Source organism: Phalaenopsis equestris, unplaced genomic scaffold (assembly GCF_001263595.1).
Source record: "Phalaenopsis equestris unplaced genomic scaffold, ASM126359v1 Scaffold000002, whole genome shotgun sequence".
Lineage (NCBI taxonomy): Eukaryota > Viridiplantae > Streptophyta > Magnoliopsida > Asparagales > Orchidaceae > Phalaenopsis > Phalaenopsis equestris.
In genome coordinates, this window is record NW_018164444.1 from 7,479,645 (window position 1) to 7,494,454 (window position 14,810).

General features: G+C 36.9%; 1 protein-coding gene across 1 annotated transcript in view; it reads right to left on the reverse strand.

Moving 5' to 3' along the window:
• The window catches only part of LOC110017859 (DExH-box ATP-dependent RNA helicase DExH14), a 121,097-nt gene that overhangs the window by 14,641 nt on the left and 91,646 nt on the right, over positions 1-14,810 (reverse strand). The window contains 6 exon segments of the mRNA XM_020715000.1: positions 10,983-11,153; positions 12,699-12,866; positions 12,988-13,083; positions 13,176-13,238; positions 13,370-13,535; positions 13,639-13,706. Coding sequence (XP_020570659.1) covers positions 10,983-11,153; positions 12,699-12,866; positions 12,988-13,083; positions 13,176-13,238; positions 13,370-13,535; positions 13,639-13,706 — 732 coding nt within the window.

Below are 14,810 nucleotides of genomic sequence, written 5' to 3' on the forward strand. Positions count from 1 at the left end.
ATGCTACTGTTCATTCATGTATGGTACGCTTTATATTTTATTTCCCTTTTTTTTTTTTTTTTTTTTTACATAGGATGTTTAGAGGACTACAACCATAGGGCCGTTTGATTTGATACTATAACCGGACACCCTTAAAAACTTAAACTCGTCACGTCGAGGAGCTTGGAGCTAGAGCAGTGGGCAACACGGCCATCTTCAACAGCAGAACGCATCTTCCCCAACAAAACCTATCTTTTTCCTAGAAATTAAACAACAATCCATAGGATTTTGAGGTTGTTTGCCTAGCGCAACATAAATCCTCCACCTTTTTTTTTAGGCATTCGTACAGCTCTGCTGTACGATTTAAGCCCTAACTCGTTCTAGGTTCCGAGGTTGTCGTCTGATACGACGTAAACCCTCATATCTTCTAGGTAATTTGTGTGACCCTGTCACGCAAATATAAGCCCTAATTAAATAAAAATTGGCAGGATAAAACACTTTAATAATTGATAGACTAGAAAGTCACTGAGGTTCTCCTCAGGATCTGTGGCTTCTCCTAGTTTCTCTTCATTTGGATTCCTTAACAATGTTCCAGATTTGAGTTTTTGAGCATTTCCCCTTTCATACCTTCTTAGTCCGATTTCGTTGAAAAGTCCTATCCTTTTGACCTCTTTGAAGACATTATCCCCTGATTTTTATCGAGAGTTTTCTTAGGTGACTTCGGTCATTTAAGATGTAATTAACTATAGGGGCTTGCCCTTATAGGGAGCTTTTCCGAACCCAGCTTAAACATTTGTATTAAAATAGGGGAACTTGTCGGCAAATAAAACGGTTTCGCAGACCAAACGGATGTCATATCTTTCTTAGTTTATTTGATTGAGCCTCACCCTCAAGTCTTGTGTTTATCCCTTGGGGTAGATACAGGATTTGAGGTTGAGTGTATATATATATATATATATATATACGTAAATTAAAAAATCCTTCCGAAGCGGGCGACGGGATTTCGATTCCGGTTGCCGACAACTTCTTACGGGCGACCCCCAAACATAACTTTCTTCTTTTAAGTGCTGACACTCCATTAAGCTTTTACTTTCCTAACTATCTTCTTATACCATTCTAACAACAACTTTGGTACTATATTCCACCATAAAGCATAGATTTTTTGCGAGATGTTATGTGGTAAGACAAACTAATAAATAAAAGGCACGTGAAAAAACGATGGAAAGAAGCTTATATATAAGGCTATGAATAAACTAATGCACTCGATGAACAACTCGAACTCGACTCGATTAAGACTCGATCATGTTCACTCAAATTAGTACATAAACAAGTTTAAACAATTTTTAAAAACTAGAAGCTTAAATGAACTAAACATGAACATAGCAAAACTTGTCATTTATGTTCACGAACAAACTCGTTTATTGTTCAGTAAATAACTTGTTAAATACTCTATATTAAGTTTGATTATAGCTCATATCCTATTATAATAATAATATTTCCAGATTAATTATTAATCATATATTTATTTTATCCATATATAACCATTAGTTATATATTTATTTTATTAAAGTTTACGTGTTAGATGTGAAAATACATGAGACTTGAGTGTTATGCATGAAATGCTCCTTAAAATTAACTTTAACTGCAAACTTCACTTTCTCTCTAGTCTCTCGCAGTTTTACCTCTTCCAAAAACATACGAGACCTCGAGTCGCTAAGGAGTGCAAGTAACGAAGGCGACAACGTGATCGCAGCTTGCAAGGATCTTTGAAACTCTAGCCTCCGGTACATCTCCCATTTCCACTCTGCTCCAAAGTCCTACTCTATCAACCATCATATTTTTCATCCATCCTCGCACCCCACTTCACGTGCTTCACCTTATTTAAATCCTATAAATCCTCCTTCAAATTTCATTTATGATATCCGGGAATTAACGTAAGACAAAAGGTGAAATGGGATTTAAGATCATGTATGATTCAAAGTTGTCATTTTTTATGTTTAGACATCTTGTGAGATTTAAAAAAAAATGGAGAAACGGGATTTAAAATCCTTTAGGAATTTATTTTGTTATTTTTGTTGATTGGTAGGATTTAGGTTAAATCCTGCTTAATTCTTGCTACCAAACAACCGGTAAATGAGGGATTTAGCTTAAAAAAAGAGGAAAAAACAAGATTTAAGTTCCTATAGGCTTTAAAGTTGTCATTTTTGGTTGTTTGCTAGGATTTAGGCTAGATTATGCTTAAATGCTACATAAATCTACAAAACAGCCCCTAAATGAGAAATTTAGGTCAAAATAGAGGAGAAATGAGATTTAAGATATTATAGGGTTTAAAGTTTATAATCAATAAATTAGTAACTGCGATCAAATTTGTAAAATTATTTATTAAATTTTTTTTATGAAAATCTAGATATCATTTGAGTTTTTAGCCCGTTTATTAGTTTGTTTAAGTACTAGTTCACTAGTCATAAATAAATCAGGTACAAATCAAGCTCAAATATTGAAAAACTTAAACAAGACAAGCTTGAACAATATATGAAAGCTCGACACAAGCTCAAACTGAACGTGAACAACTTATAATTATATCAAGCCACGTTCGAACTATGATAAACTCGACTTAACTCGGCTCAACTACAAGCCTACTAATATATATGGGCGAGTCCTTTATTCTGACAATGTTCATTAATTCATCAACACAATATGGAATCATCATGTAATAATTGTATAAATTGAACTAGTGTAAAGTTATTTTCATTAAAAAAAATTGAACATGCCAAATATAGAAGTAATACCCACCTTTTTTTTCTTCTTTTTCACTTTTCTTTATATATATTTAATAGAAGTTCAATAAAGTTTAGAGCTATGGGAAACATTCCCCAGTTATATTAGAAAAGGAGTCTATGGCTAATTGCAGTTTATTAAAGGTGCTATACACCCTCATTGCGACATGATTGCCTAATGCTAGAGATGCTAGGTGCTAGTTTAGGAGCTCATATGATAAAACGAGGTAGTAAATAAATTCACTAATTACAAAGAATATGTTTGGAAAGTATGATATGCTAATCATCACAAGAAAACACTATTATGCATTGAAGAAAAAAAAATACAATTTCAAGTTTTATCATTCCAAATATCAAAATAACAAAACCTTGTAAAATAGATTGTTCAAAACAAAATACTTAGAATGCCCAAAAGTTAATTTTAAAGATTAAAAAAGCAGACAAAAATATAAGTCAGTAAGATTGATCTGATCTTCAATACTCTCCATTTCATCATTTCATCAACCATATCCTCTTCCCCATCATTACATTTGTAGCCTCGCATCTTAATAATAAACTTATATAAATATAAAAAAAATTACAGCACAGAGTTGAGCTTCTTAACTAAGGCACTCGATTAGAGGATGCCTCGGTGACCACGCCCTGCTAGGAGGCATTGTAGGCTTGTCGTGCTTGGCCATCTAAGCAAGTGTTGCCCAGTTTTATTTTGGATATCATTGTCTAATTGTTAAGATAAGGATTAAAACAAGTCATCTAGAGAAGAGAACAATAAATCTCGTTTTGTGAAGGAGCTTGTGCATGCAATGATACAAGAACTAGTTAGAGAATCATCAGAAACAAAAACATCTTTTATTAATATTGACGACATAAATGGAAAGGGGAACTACAATTCTCCAGCTAGGACAGAAAGAAAAGATCCAGAAGTGATGGTGGCGTTGATGAAGCGGCAAGGGAAAATGGGAAGAGTGGAGGGCATCAGATATGTTGGAAAGGTGCTTGGTGGCTGGTTTGGGGGGTTTGGGAGAGTGGCGCAGTAGGGCAAGCTGCAGCGAAGGACGGTGAAGCGTGTTGGGTGATGGCGAGGTGAGTTGGACAGCAAGGAGAACTGTTGTACAGGAGCACAACAAGCTGCAAGGGGCAGTTGGGAGTAGGGGTTTAAACGAGTCGAGCTCAAGCAAGCCCATGGCTTATTCGTGTTCTGCTTGTTTAAATTAAGTTTTGTTAGTGTTCGGCTCGTGTTCGAAATTGCTCGTAAATTATTTATTCGTGTTCGGCTCGATTCAAACTCATTTGTTCGAATTAAGCTCATGTTCGACTCGAATTTTAGCTCGAACTAAAATTTCAAAAATTAAATTTTTTTAAATATTTTCAATTGAACTAAAAATAAAATATATTTCTATTTCACAAAAAATCACAAAAGAGTGCTTAAGTAAAGCTGAAAACTTAGAATTCTCTTGCTTTCTTTTTGCTTTTAAAGAGGATCAATGATGTAGCTTTCCTCAATCAAGTGATGTGGGATAAAAGTCAGACAACTAAATGGATAGAAAATGGGGCGGGCCATGCGAGTAGACTTTAGAGGCATTTACATACATGCCACCAAATTCTTTTGTATTTATATTTTTAACCTCCATGCCAGCAATAAAGCAGCGGGATTTTGGGGAAATGGGGCATTTACATAAATACGCGCAAGTCTTATGTATAGACATATCTATAACTTAATTTTTTTTTTAATCTGATGGGTATTTACATATACCACCCAATTCTTATGTATTTACATATCTTAACATATAATTTTTCTTTTTTACATTTTTATAAATAATTTTTTTATATCATTTAATTACCTTTTATATATTATTAATTTATTATTTAATTAATTCGAGCCAAAACCAGCTGAAAAAAAGTTTGTTCATGTTCGACTCGTTTATAAATCAAGCTGAAAAAATTTGTTTGTGTTCGACTCGTTGCTTATTGAAAGAAAAAACACAAGCTCTTAGCGAGTCGAACACGAGCTGTTCACGAAAGACTAGCTTTTTTCGACACCCCCCAGTTAGGAGGGCTAGAGAGGAAGACGAGCAGCAGGTTGGAGAGGAATAGAGTGCTAGAAGGCGGATTGAAAATGATGGAAAGCAATACAATGGCGAGAAAGAAGCGGCAGCTCAGCAGAGATGGTAGAGGAATGGTCGACAACTAATGGAATGGAAGGAGATAGGGTAGGAAGGATAGAGGAAGAAACATCACCACCTCAAAGTAGGATACGACTAAAGCACCACCATCCCCTCAAATACAACCCTAAAAAAGGTAGAATAGCTCCACAAAAGAATTTGAAAGCAAAACTAACCCTAATACAACAAAGCAACAATATAAAGACTCTCTCAAGTAAAAGACGGTAAATGAAGGAAAGAGGGAGGGCCGACGACACTGTCGTCTTTCCTAAAGTGCCACTCGATCAAGAGGGAAGCGGTAAAGTAAGTAAATCCCGCTCGACTCTTGCCGCATTCTGAACCGGTCACCTAAATTACTGTATGGACCGACTCCTCTATGCTAACGACTAAACCGACTGACTTGTTTCCGCAACCGTGCAGAAGTCTCCTGCACCTACGCCGGTCTCCCAAGGTTTGGAGAGCTTCGACCTCATTCATCGAAGCTTATGGTTCCTTGTCTCTAATCCTGGCGGCACCTGGGTCCTACTACCGGTTGCACTGTCGATCAAAGCATCTAAGAAATTGGCACCACTTGCGTGCCCATGTTTGTATCGATTCGCTCTCTTGAGACTGTGGCTCGTGCCTATACTGCTGGATCCTTCCCATGTAACTCATGGTCGGATAAGTCTAATGTGTCATGAGAGTAGCCAAAATCTTCCCGTCCGGTGGTGGTGCAGGTGATACAGTGTTGACTGTGAGGCTCTGACATCCTCTATGGCGTAACTGTCATGTGTCTGGAGTGGGTGTTTCAATCCTCTCATCCTGTGTAGTCACTAGAATTGGCTCCACTGACGCAGCTCTGCCGATAAGATTCCTGTGATCTCGAGCTCTGTCGAAGGAAGTAGAATGATGTGCTGCCCCTCCTTGGTAAATGAGTATGTGTTTCTGAATCCATCGTGTTGAGTCCTCTAATCAAACTGCTTCGGTCATCTCAACAGAAGGTGGAAGACATCCATTGGGATCACATTACACCACCTTTGGTCTTGCAGCTGGCCTTCGACCGAGAACTCTACCAAACATCTCTGGTTCATGTTGATCTAATTCTCCTTCTACAGCCATGTCAGTGAGTACGACTAGAAGTGTCTCTGAGTCGGGAGTCTCAATTGATTCCACATTCTTGATGTCACTGCAAATCCCTCGTGTCAATATCAATTTGTAGGGCTAGTCAAACTATGAGTGCCTCTCATTCATCTGGGGGAAGATGATGTATCTCTCTTTGGTCCTTAGTTGTATCCTCTCTAACCTCCTCCATTGTGCTCTGGTCTGTAAGTGTGACTACTCTGCTCGTGGGACAGCTGGAGGTGCTCCATCCTACTTCTTCCTGCTCTGAACTAGAGTGTCACTCCCTTGCCCGGGTCTGCTTTTGTCTCTCGGGGTACCTCTGTCGGTCGTTGTACCTGTAGGTGATTTCCTGCCTGCAGGTTGCTGCCTGAAGGATGACTGTTGTCGACCCTGCATTTGTTGCCTTTTCACATTTACGGCTAGTGTATGTACATCCCCAACGTTCAGTACGGTTGTAGGAACACCACATTGCTAATACTAGGCCTCATCACATCACACTTCATTTGCAAATGATCAAACTGCTCGGTGAACTCTTCTACTAACAGATCCCTCTGCTGCAGGTGATAGAACCTCAGAAACACATTCTGGCAGTAATGGGATGGGAGTTATTTCCTCTGCATTGTTTTCTTCATCTTCTCCCACCCTAACATCTTATCATAGCCCTCTCTTTTTTTTTAACCTCTATAAGTTCTCCCACCACAAAGAAGCACCCTTTAGCTTGATGGCCGCTAATTTGACCCACCTATCATCTGACACATTTTTATACTAAAAAACCCGATCAACAACCAGTAACCAATTAATGAATTCCTCAGGATCCATACCTCCTTCGAACTCTGGCAGATCTACCTTGATACTAAAGTCTCTGTGCCCTCCAAATGATATCTCCTCTCCGCGAGTCTCCATCTGAGAGGGATTCAGATCCCTCTGTAGGCCTCCTCTGATAGCGAATTCCAAAATGCCTTGACCTATCTTCTTCTTCGCTGAAATTGTCCCTATGGAAGGGGTTCAGATCCTCATCTTTTTTCTCCTCTTCAACTTTCTAGATCTCGATCAAAGGTAACTTCATCATGTGTTAATTTTTCAATCTCTGCAAGCCTTTGTAGGAGGCGATGGAGTTCCTGCCTTATCTCTTGGTTCGGCTATGTAGCTCCGGTGGCATGACTAAGGTTTAGGAATACGAAGGAAAATTTTGGTGGAGTAGTGTTTGAGGAAACGAGAAGAGGTGATTGAGGGTAGAAATGAAAAATTTTGGAGGAGGCGTATGTTTTATGCTATGAAATTCTAGGATAGAACTAGGGTTGAACATGACTCTGATACCAAATGATACTGCACTAGTTAGAGAATCTACATAAATAAAAGCAACATTCATTAATATTGAAAAAGGGTTACAATGCGACAAAGATAGAAAGAGGAACTACAACAACAAACCAATTCTTCAGCTAGGACTTGAAGAAAATATCTGGAAGCGATGGTGGCGTCAGAGAAGTGGCAAGGGAAAAGGAGAAGGGTGGAGGGCTGCTGGATATGTTGGAACTTGGAAGGGTGGATGGTAGCTATTTTGAGAGCTTGAGAGAGTGGGTGGTAGGGGAAGTTGTGGGGGAGGGGGGTGATGGAGAGGTGAGTTGGACAGCAAGGAGAACTATTGTAGGGGGGTTAGATAGGCTGCAAAGGGGCGGTTGGGAGCGCTGTACAGAAAGACCAACAACAGTTTGGAGGGGAATAGGTTGTTGGAAGGCGGATTGGAAAGGTTGGGACAACAAGGCAATGGCGGAAAAGGGACGACAGATCAGCAGGGATGGTAGAGGAATGGCCAACGACTAATGAAAGGGAAGGAGAAGGGGTAGGGAGGAGGATAGAGAATAATACATCACCATCTCGGAGTAGGATACAGCCGGAGCACCACCACCTCCTCGTATACAGCCCTAGAATAATGAGAACAACTCCACAAAAGGAATCTGAAATCAACACACAACAAAACTAACCCTAATGCAACAAAGCATTAATATAAAGACTCTATCAAGTAAAACACAGAAAAGGTAGGATAGAGGGAGGGTCGACGGCAGTGCCGCCTTTCCTAAAGTGTCGTTAGATTTAGCGGGACGTAAAAAAAGAAATAAATTCTGCTCGACTCCTGCTACATTTTGAATCGGTCGCCTCAAGCAATAACATGACTGGCTCCCTTATGTCGATCGAATGCCAACCAGCTTGATGTGGGAAACTCCCACACCCGCGTTATGCAAGCAGGTCAATCTTTTTGCATTAGCTTTATTTTTTTATATTTTTTATATACTTATTACAAGCCCAAAATAAGATCAGAGCTATAAGAGACCTTCCCTAAATAAACATGAGAAGAGGAATCCATGGGTAAAGAAAAAGACAAGAAAAGAGATGAGTCAATTGGAAAAGAGAATGTTGACTCTTTCTTTGTCGAGTCGCTCATGCAAGCAAATCAATGCAATGATTAGCCTCCCTTAAAATGTGCTTAAAAGTTGGTAGTTTACATACATACCACCTAATTCCTATGTATTTACATATCTAACAACAAAACTTTGTTTTTTTACATTTATATCACCCAAAACTATTATATCACATCAAAAATTCCACTACTATCTTTTAAAATGTGAAATACTGACATGCGTCAATTTCACGTGATTTTATCTTTATTCTTCCCTGTATTTTACATGTTATTTCTTCGTATTTATCATAGATTTACACTTGAGAAATGTTTTTTTTTTATGTTGTGAAGGTTGCAGGTGTTTAGTACGAGCAATTTAGAATGAGAAAAACCAACGAAAAAAGTGACCTGAAGCGACGTGACCATGCCACATATCGTGAAGAAGCGACATGACCACGCCAAGTCTTGCATACTTGTGGCGTGACCATGGCGCCCTATCCAGCACTCTGGCGTGACCCCGCCGACGAAGTGGGAAATCATTTTTGGAAGGAAATTTGTTTGTCAAATCCGAGGTTTTGCTATAAGATTAATTTTTAGGGCTTCTTTAAAGAACTTATGGACTAGAGGAGAGTGGGAGACGGCTTGGGGCAACGTTTAGGGAGATTTTGTGTGTTTTTCATTAAGGGTTTCTTCTTCCTTAGGTTGAAAAATTTAAGGGCTTTTCCACCTTTTTGTCTTGAGAGCTATGACATAATATTGTATGAGAGGAAAGATTGATGTTGCTATGGAGAAAACAAGTCATTGAAAATTTAACATGTTTCTGTTTCTTGCAATGAAATCCTACATAGTTTTTTTTTGTTATGGTTTTCTCGACAATGCATGGCTAATTTCTTCTTCGTGTCTCTGTGATGTAGGGGTAGTGGATTCCATCGTGGTTTTTTCGAAATGTTTTTTCGTTAGTGTTTTATTTCTGTTTTCATGGCCTATGTTGTTGGTTAACCTATGAACATCATTTTCTCCTAGTCTGACCAACTAGAATATTAAAATATTTCGTGAAACTACGACCTCTAACAGTTTCGTAGTGGATAACAAAATTCCATGAGGATGGACATATTCCAGTGGGATACTGCAATTTTTTCAGGGGAATGGAACATTCATGTGGAACGCCATGGGGATTGAGGAACCCTCAACTTTATGGATTCTAGGCATTTTTTGACCTAAACATAAGCATAAAAAGTAATGTATCCCCGATTGATAAAAATTGCATAAGATATTTTGAAAACGACGATCATCACAATTTCCGAATCACAGAGGCACGAGCCTCATCATTCTTGCAGAACAATCAGAGACTTTTCCCATCTTTTCTATGTTGTGTTGTCAGCCATCTACTCTACTTTCATTAGGATTTTAGAGCTTAAACTTTCTTTGCAATCAAGCCAAGTTAGATTCACTCAATTAGTAAACTAGAGATTCTTATCCTGAAATAATTGTTAATATTTTCTTAGTTAGATCGATACACGGACTATTAGACTGCATACTACTTTGACATACGCACTTGTGTTGTACGACCACTTACTTCACGATAAGTTTTGGTGCGCCAAATACACCTTTTTATGGACAGGAAAGGTGGCGTACATGTCAAAATTGAAGTTTGAGTTTAGATATGTAAATACATAGGAATTGAGTGGTATATATGTAAATCTTCCTTAAAAGTCAGGTTGGTGGAACCATGATTCTTGATTAGTACTTTGAAGTTTGAACACCAAATGAAGGCACCATAGTCTGACATCACAAAAAGAGGACAAGCATACAGTTCAATACAGCTTCAAATCATTAAGGAGAACAAACAAAATCGTAAGGATAATCAGTTGCCTGAGGGGAGAATCATCATTCTCCACCTAATTAAATTTTTAGACGTGATCATCATATTTAAAATTGAAACCACCCAATCTTATCAATATCATTAAAACTGGTAGCATGCACGATTTCAAAATTTTTTAATATTGTTGATCATAAATTAGACACATTAAAGTTCTATTAATGGATGGCTACAATTGCATGGAAAAATAATTGTGATTTCACAGTGTAGAGGCTTTAAAATAAGTTGGAATAAAAGGATGTTATGATTATGATATTTAGCATAAATTGGACGAAGCTGATGGGTAAAATGCATGGCAAGGCTTGGCTTTTTAAGAGAGTTTCTATAAGCCAATTGATGCTCATTATTTCACATGCTTGATGGGAAATTAATATAAAAAATCATAAAACTTGTTCCACAAGTAATTTTCATGTTGTAAATTACGATTGAAGGTGTAAGCTTGCAAAATTAAATTAGTGGAATGCTAATTTCATTCTCATATAAAGAGAGAACACACACACACTATAACACTAAAAAGCTCTCAAACAGTTTCTGTCACCCATCACTATTGCAGAAAACTGAAGTAACTTTAGAAAATGCTTCTATGAAAAAGCCATATGGACTTATCCTTGGGTAACAATAATGACGCGCTTCAACAGTTTCTGATGGCAGCAAAACGAAACTCTTAAGGGAAATAAAATATGCATTACCTGATATAGTTTTGAAGAACAATTTTTCTCAGGTAGAATCTCAAGCTTAGATCTTGGAAGCTCAATTAGCTCTTGCATGGAAAAGATGCCATGTTTGTTGAGGAGGCTTACAGCATCCTCAGTCATGCTTGGTAACATCCAAAGAGATGAATCACTCCCATACCATAAGCCCTGGAAAGAAAAATAAATCATGGCAAAGTATCGGGTGTTCATGGATTTTCAATAATGTTTAACAGTAATTTGACAAAACCACACACATTTGCATTATGTATGAATGAATGTGAACGTGCAGAATTTGATTAGAAGACAATAAAAAATAGAATATAAAAATGTAATGCAACCTATATCATGGATGTAAGACCTAATGGTTAATTATCGTCTAACTCACAATTGAGCACTTATGATTAAGAAGGCCATTTAAACTCAATTTTAAGGTAAGGTATAATATTTTAATATTCAGGTTTGCATTTACTTGAAAATGAATGGTTAGGGGAGACAGCTAAACTTGATCATGATCTCGTGCCTCCTACTGTCGTCTTCCCAAGTATATTGAAAAACCAAATCTGCCAACTTGACGGGGCTTTGAGCCTTAACATACAAGGATAATGATTAATAACTATGTGATGCCTCCTCTCAGGTCTTTTGAACAAATAAGAGTGAAAAAATGGGTGCAGTCGTGTTTTCAAAGTTGGCATCAACACATTTGCAAATAGAGGGTTAGTAGTACAGGTTTTCCCTGAATAGTTCAAGGGCACATAATGTGGTTCCTTGAAGTTCTAACGTACAAGCATGACCATAATATGATCAATTATTCACGAGTTTTAGCTTGGTTCTAAAAAGTGGCTCTAAAAAGCATGTTGGATTTTTGGCTTATGTGATTGTAGTTGGTGAATTTAATTTAGTTGGTGATCATGTTATAGGAGCTGGCTTAGGTTTTTGTAGGATTGGAGCACTAAAAGGTCCAATATATTAGCTTAATTGGATAGTTGGCTTTTTGCAAACCCAAATTGATCGGGTTGAGGCTTATAATGGTTGGAAAAACCATAAGAAAGACTTATACCTTGGGAATAAGGAGAGCCTAATAATGGGTCTAATGGCCCTACTCTAAAGACAAGTGATCAGATTTTTTTGATTGATTTGAAGGGGCCCGATTACAGTTGTGTTGGATGGATTAGTTAGTGATGTTTATATTGATTGGAAGGCCAAGTAATTGATTCAGTGGGTTTATTTGCTACATGTTGACTCAATTGCTTTTATATTTGCCAAATTAATTACATGGGGTTTACAGCTATTGGAAATCCGAAGATTTGATTCAAAGGTTTTATATGCTATATGTTGATCTGCTGCTTATCAATTTTTAAAGCATAATAGTATAACCAAATGATGAAATAAGTGCACATATGGCAATTCAAAGGAATTACCAAATTAACATTAAAAATGCAACAAATACAATTTGTGATAACATGATGAGAATAGCAAACATCCATCTAACAGGAGGCAATAATCATGGTGAGCTGTCGTTTGAGTCGCTTAGCTTGTAATCTTGTGGATATTGGTAAATGACGATCTAAATTTTTCTTTATTTAAAGTCTGAACTCCAGGTCAAAATAAAGCCAATGGATCAATGATAAAACATAGGTAGACAACGCCAATTTAATCAAGAATTTTTCAACTAGCATTACTCTAAACAAGATGAGCCAAAAAAGGGAGAAATACCTGCATGACCATTTGCAGTAGGTGCATGCAATTTAGTGTGCTTGACAACCATCCGCTATTTGCTGATATATCAATCATAGCCTGTATGATGCGAATGCTTTGATCAAGAACTGATTTTAAATCAGTTATATAGTCACTGATTGGCATTTCTAGGCGAGAAAAATGTGCCTGCATTTTAGAATTGGAAAAAGTTGGTTATAGGTGATGTTGAAACAGAGGAGAAACAATAATATTAATGATGAAAGAAAATTCAGACGCATGGTAGGCAAATGATATAGGGAGTTCCAACCTGAAACAGCAAATTTGCTTTAACATGTGGGTCATCAAAATGCTGTTCATCAACTAAATATGGAACCCTCTTAGATAATGCTTCATTCAGGTTTTCCTGGTAAATATAGAAAGTAAATGAGTTAAGAAAGAAAAAAAAATTCTATTTAAAAACATGTATAACAATATAAATAATAAGCATTAACAAACCTCATTATGCCTCACAGGAAGCTCATCATATTCAGCCACACCAGAAAGAATATGAAGAAAAACCTAACAGAAGGAATGAACAAGATACAAAATGATGGGAGAAGGAAACTGATTAGAAGCCAGAAGGGTTAACTTATTGAAGTTACCGCACATGTAAGGCACAAAATACTGATGCAACAATAATTTATAATTACCTCTAATGAAGTATCTTGTCCAATATTTGAACCAAACAAAGACACTGTCATGTAACTAATATAATATTGAGATGCTATTGAACCCAGCATCATTGGCTCAACACTATTTTCGTTCACCTTGATGCAACCACTGTCTTCCAGATCTTCTAATGTATTTTGCACTAACCTGGTTGAAAAGAAAGTTTAAGATTCTGGTATACCTTGCAGATTTATATTATAAAATTGCAGTTGCTTTCTAGAAATAAAACATCACATTATTACAAAAATACCTTGACAGATAAGCATTAAGGGTCTTGTTCTCAGTATCCTCCAATCCATAGTAAGATGGATTCAGAACCTGTTAAATGAAACTACACAATGATAAACCTCAAGAAGGAGATAAAATTCTAAGCGATAAATAGTGTACCCAGCTAAAATTAAGTTACAATTTTGAAATATATCTCCATCTAAACAAGTATGAATAAAAGCGTGCTTTAGGAGTGAAGCAAAGTGATGTGCCCTGCACGTCCCTTGTCACTGAGGCACAAGCTTACAATGATACATTAGTGCTGCACCATTTCATCGCAATGCATCATAACACATGCCCTTGGCTCTAACTCCAAATGAAATACTGGTTCAGATTTTATATTTTGGTTCAACATTTGTCTCAATAATTCAGCAAAAACATTCTTTTCTCCTCATCGTTTCTCATATTCATTTAAGTCATAGTTCATTAGTTCTATGTTCTTCCACCCTGGAACTAGTTACTTATTAATGGATCTCCACACAACTTGCTCCTCAGTTTTCTTATACGCATTTCGGTGTTTCATGCTTCTAGCATTAGTAGTTTCTCTCTTAGCAGCATTTTTTTGAGAATGCTTCTAGATGCGCCATCTTCACACAACCTTGCTTCACATTTCTTCGCCTCTTGGTCTCTAATTGGTCATGGGTATTCTTGATTTTAAAATATTTTTCAATATCTATTCTTTATATCTTCATTTCATTTTAAATCTTTTTGCGTTTATATAGCTATAAACTATGGATATTGAATATATAATTATATTTACTGAAAATTCCCATCAAATGTTGTTTATGATTATATGATTAAATGTCTAATACATTCACATAAAATATTCATATATGATATTAAAGTTACAAATGCTCTAGTTATTAAAAAGTTGCTTCACTTTGCGCTTTGTGAATTTTAACAAAAAGAAACCCTTATGCCTTCTATATACTTAGCAGTTTGAAAACACTGATCATTACTTCAATTCATGCTAGGGATATATTTGAAACTTTAACCATCAATATGACTTAGAAAACACTACAAAAAGTTGCACAAAAGCATGACTATAAACTCCATCATATGCTCTATTCAAATTTCACGAGGTTTGTGGGGGGGGGGGGGGGGGAGAAGAGAGAAAGAGATAAAAAGATGAAGGGAGAATAATGAGGGAATTGG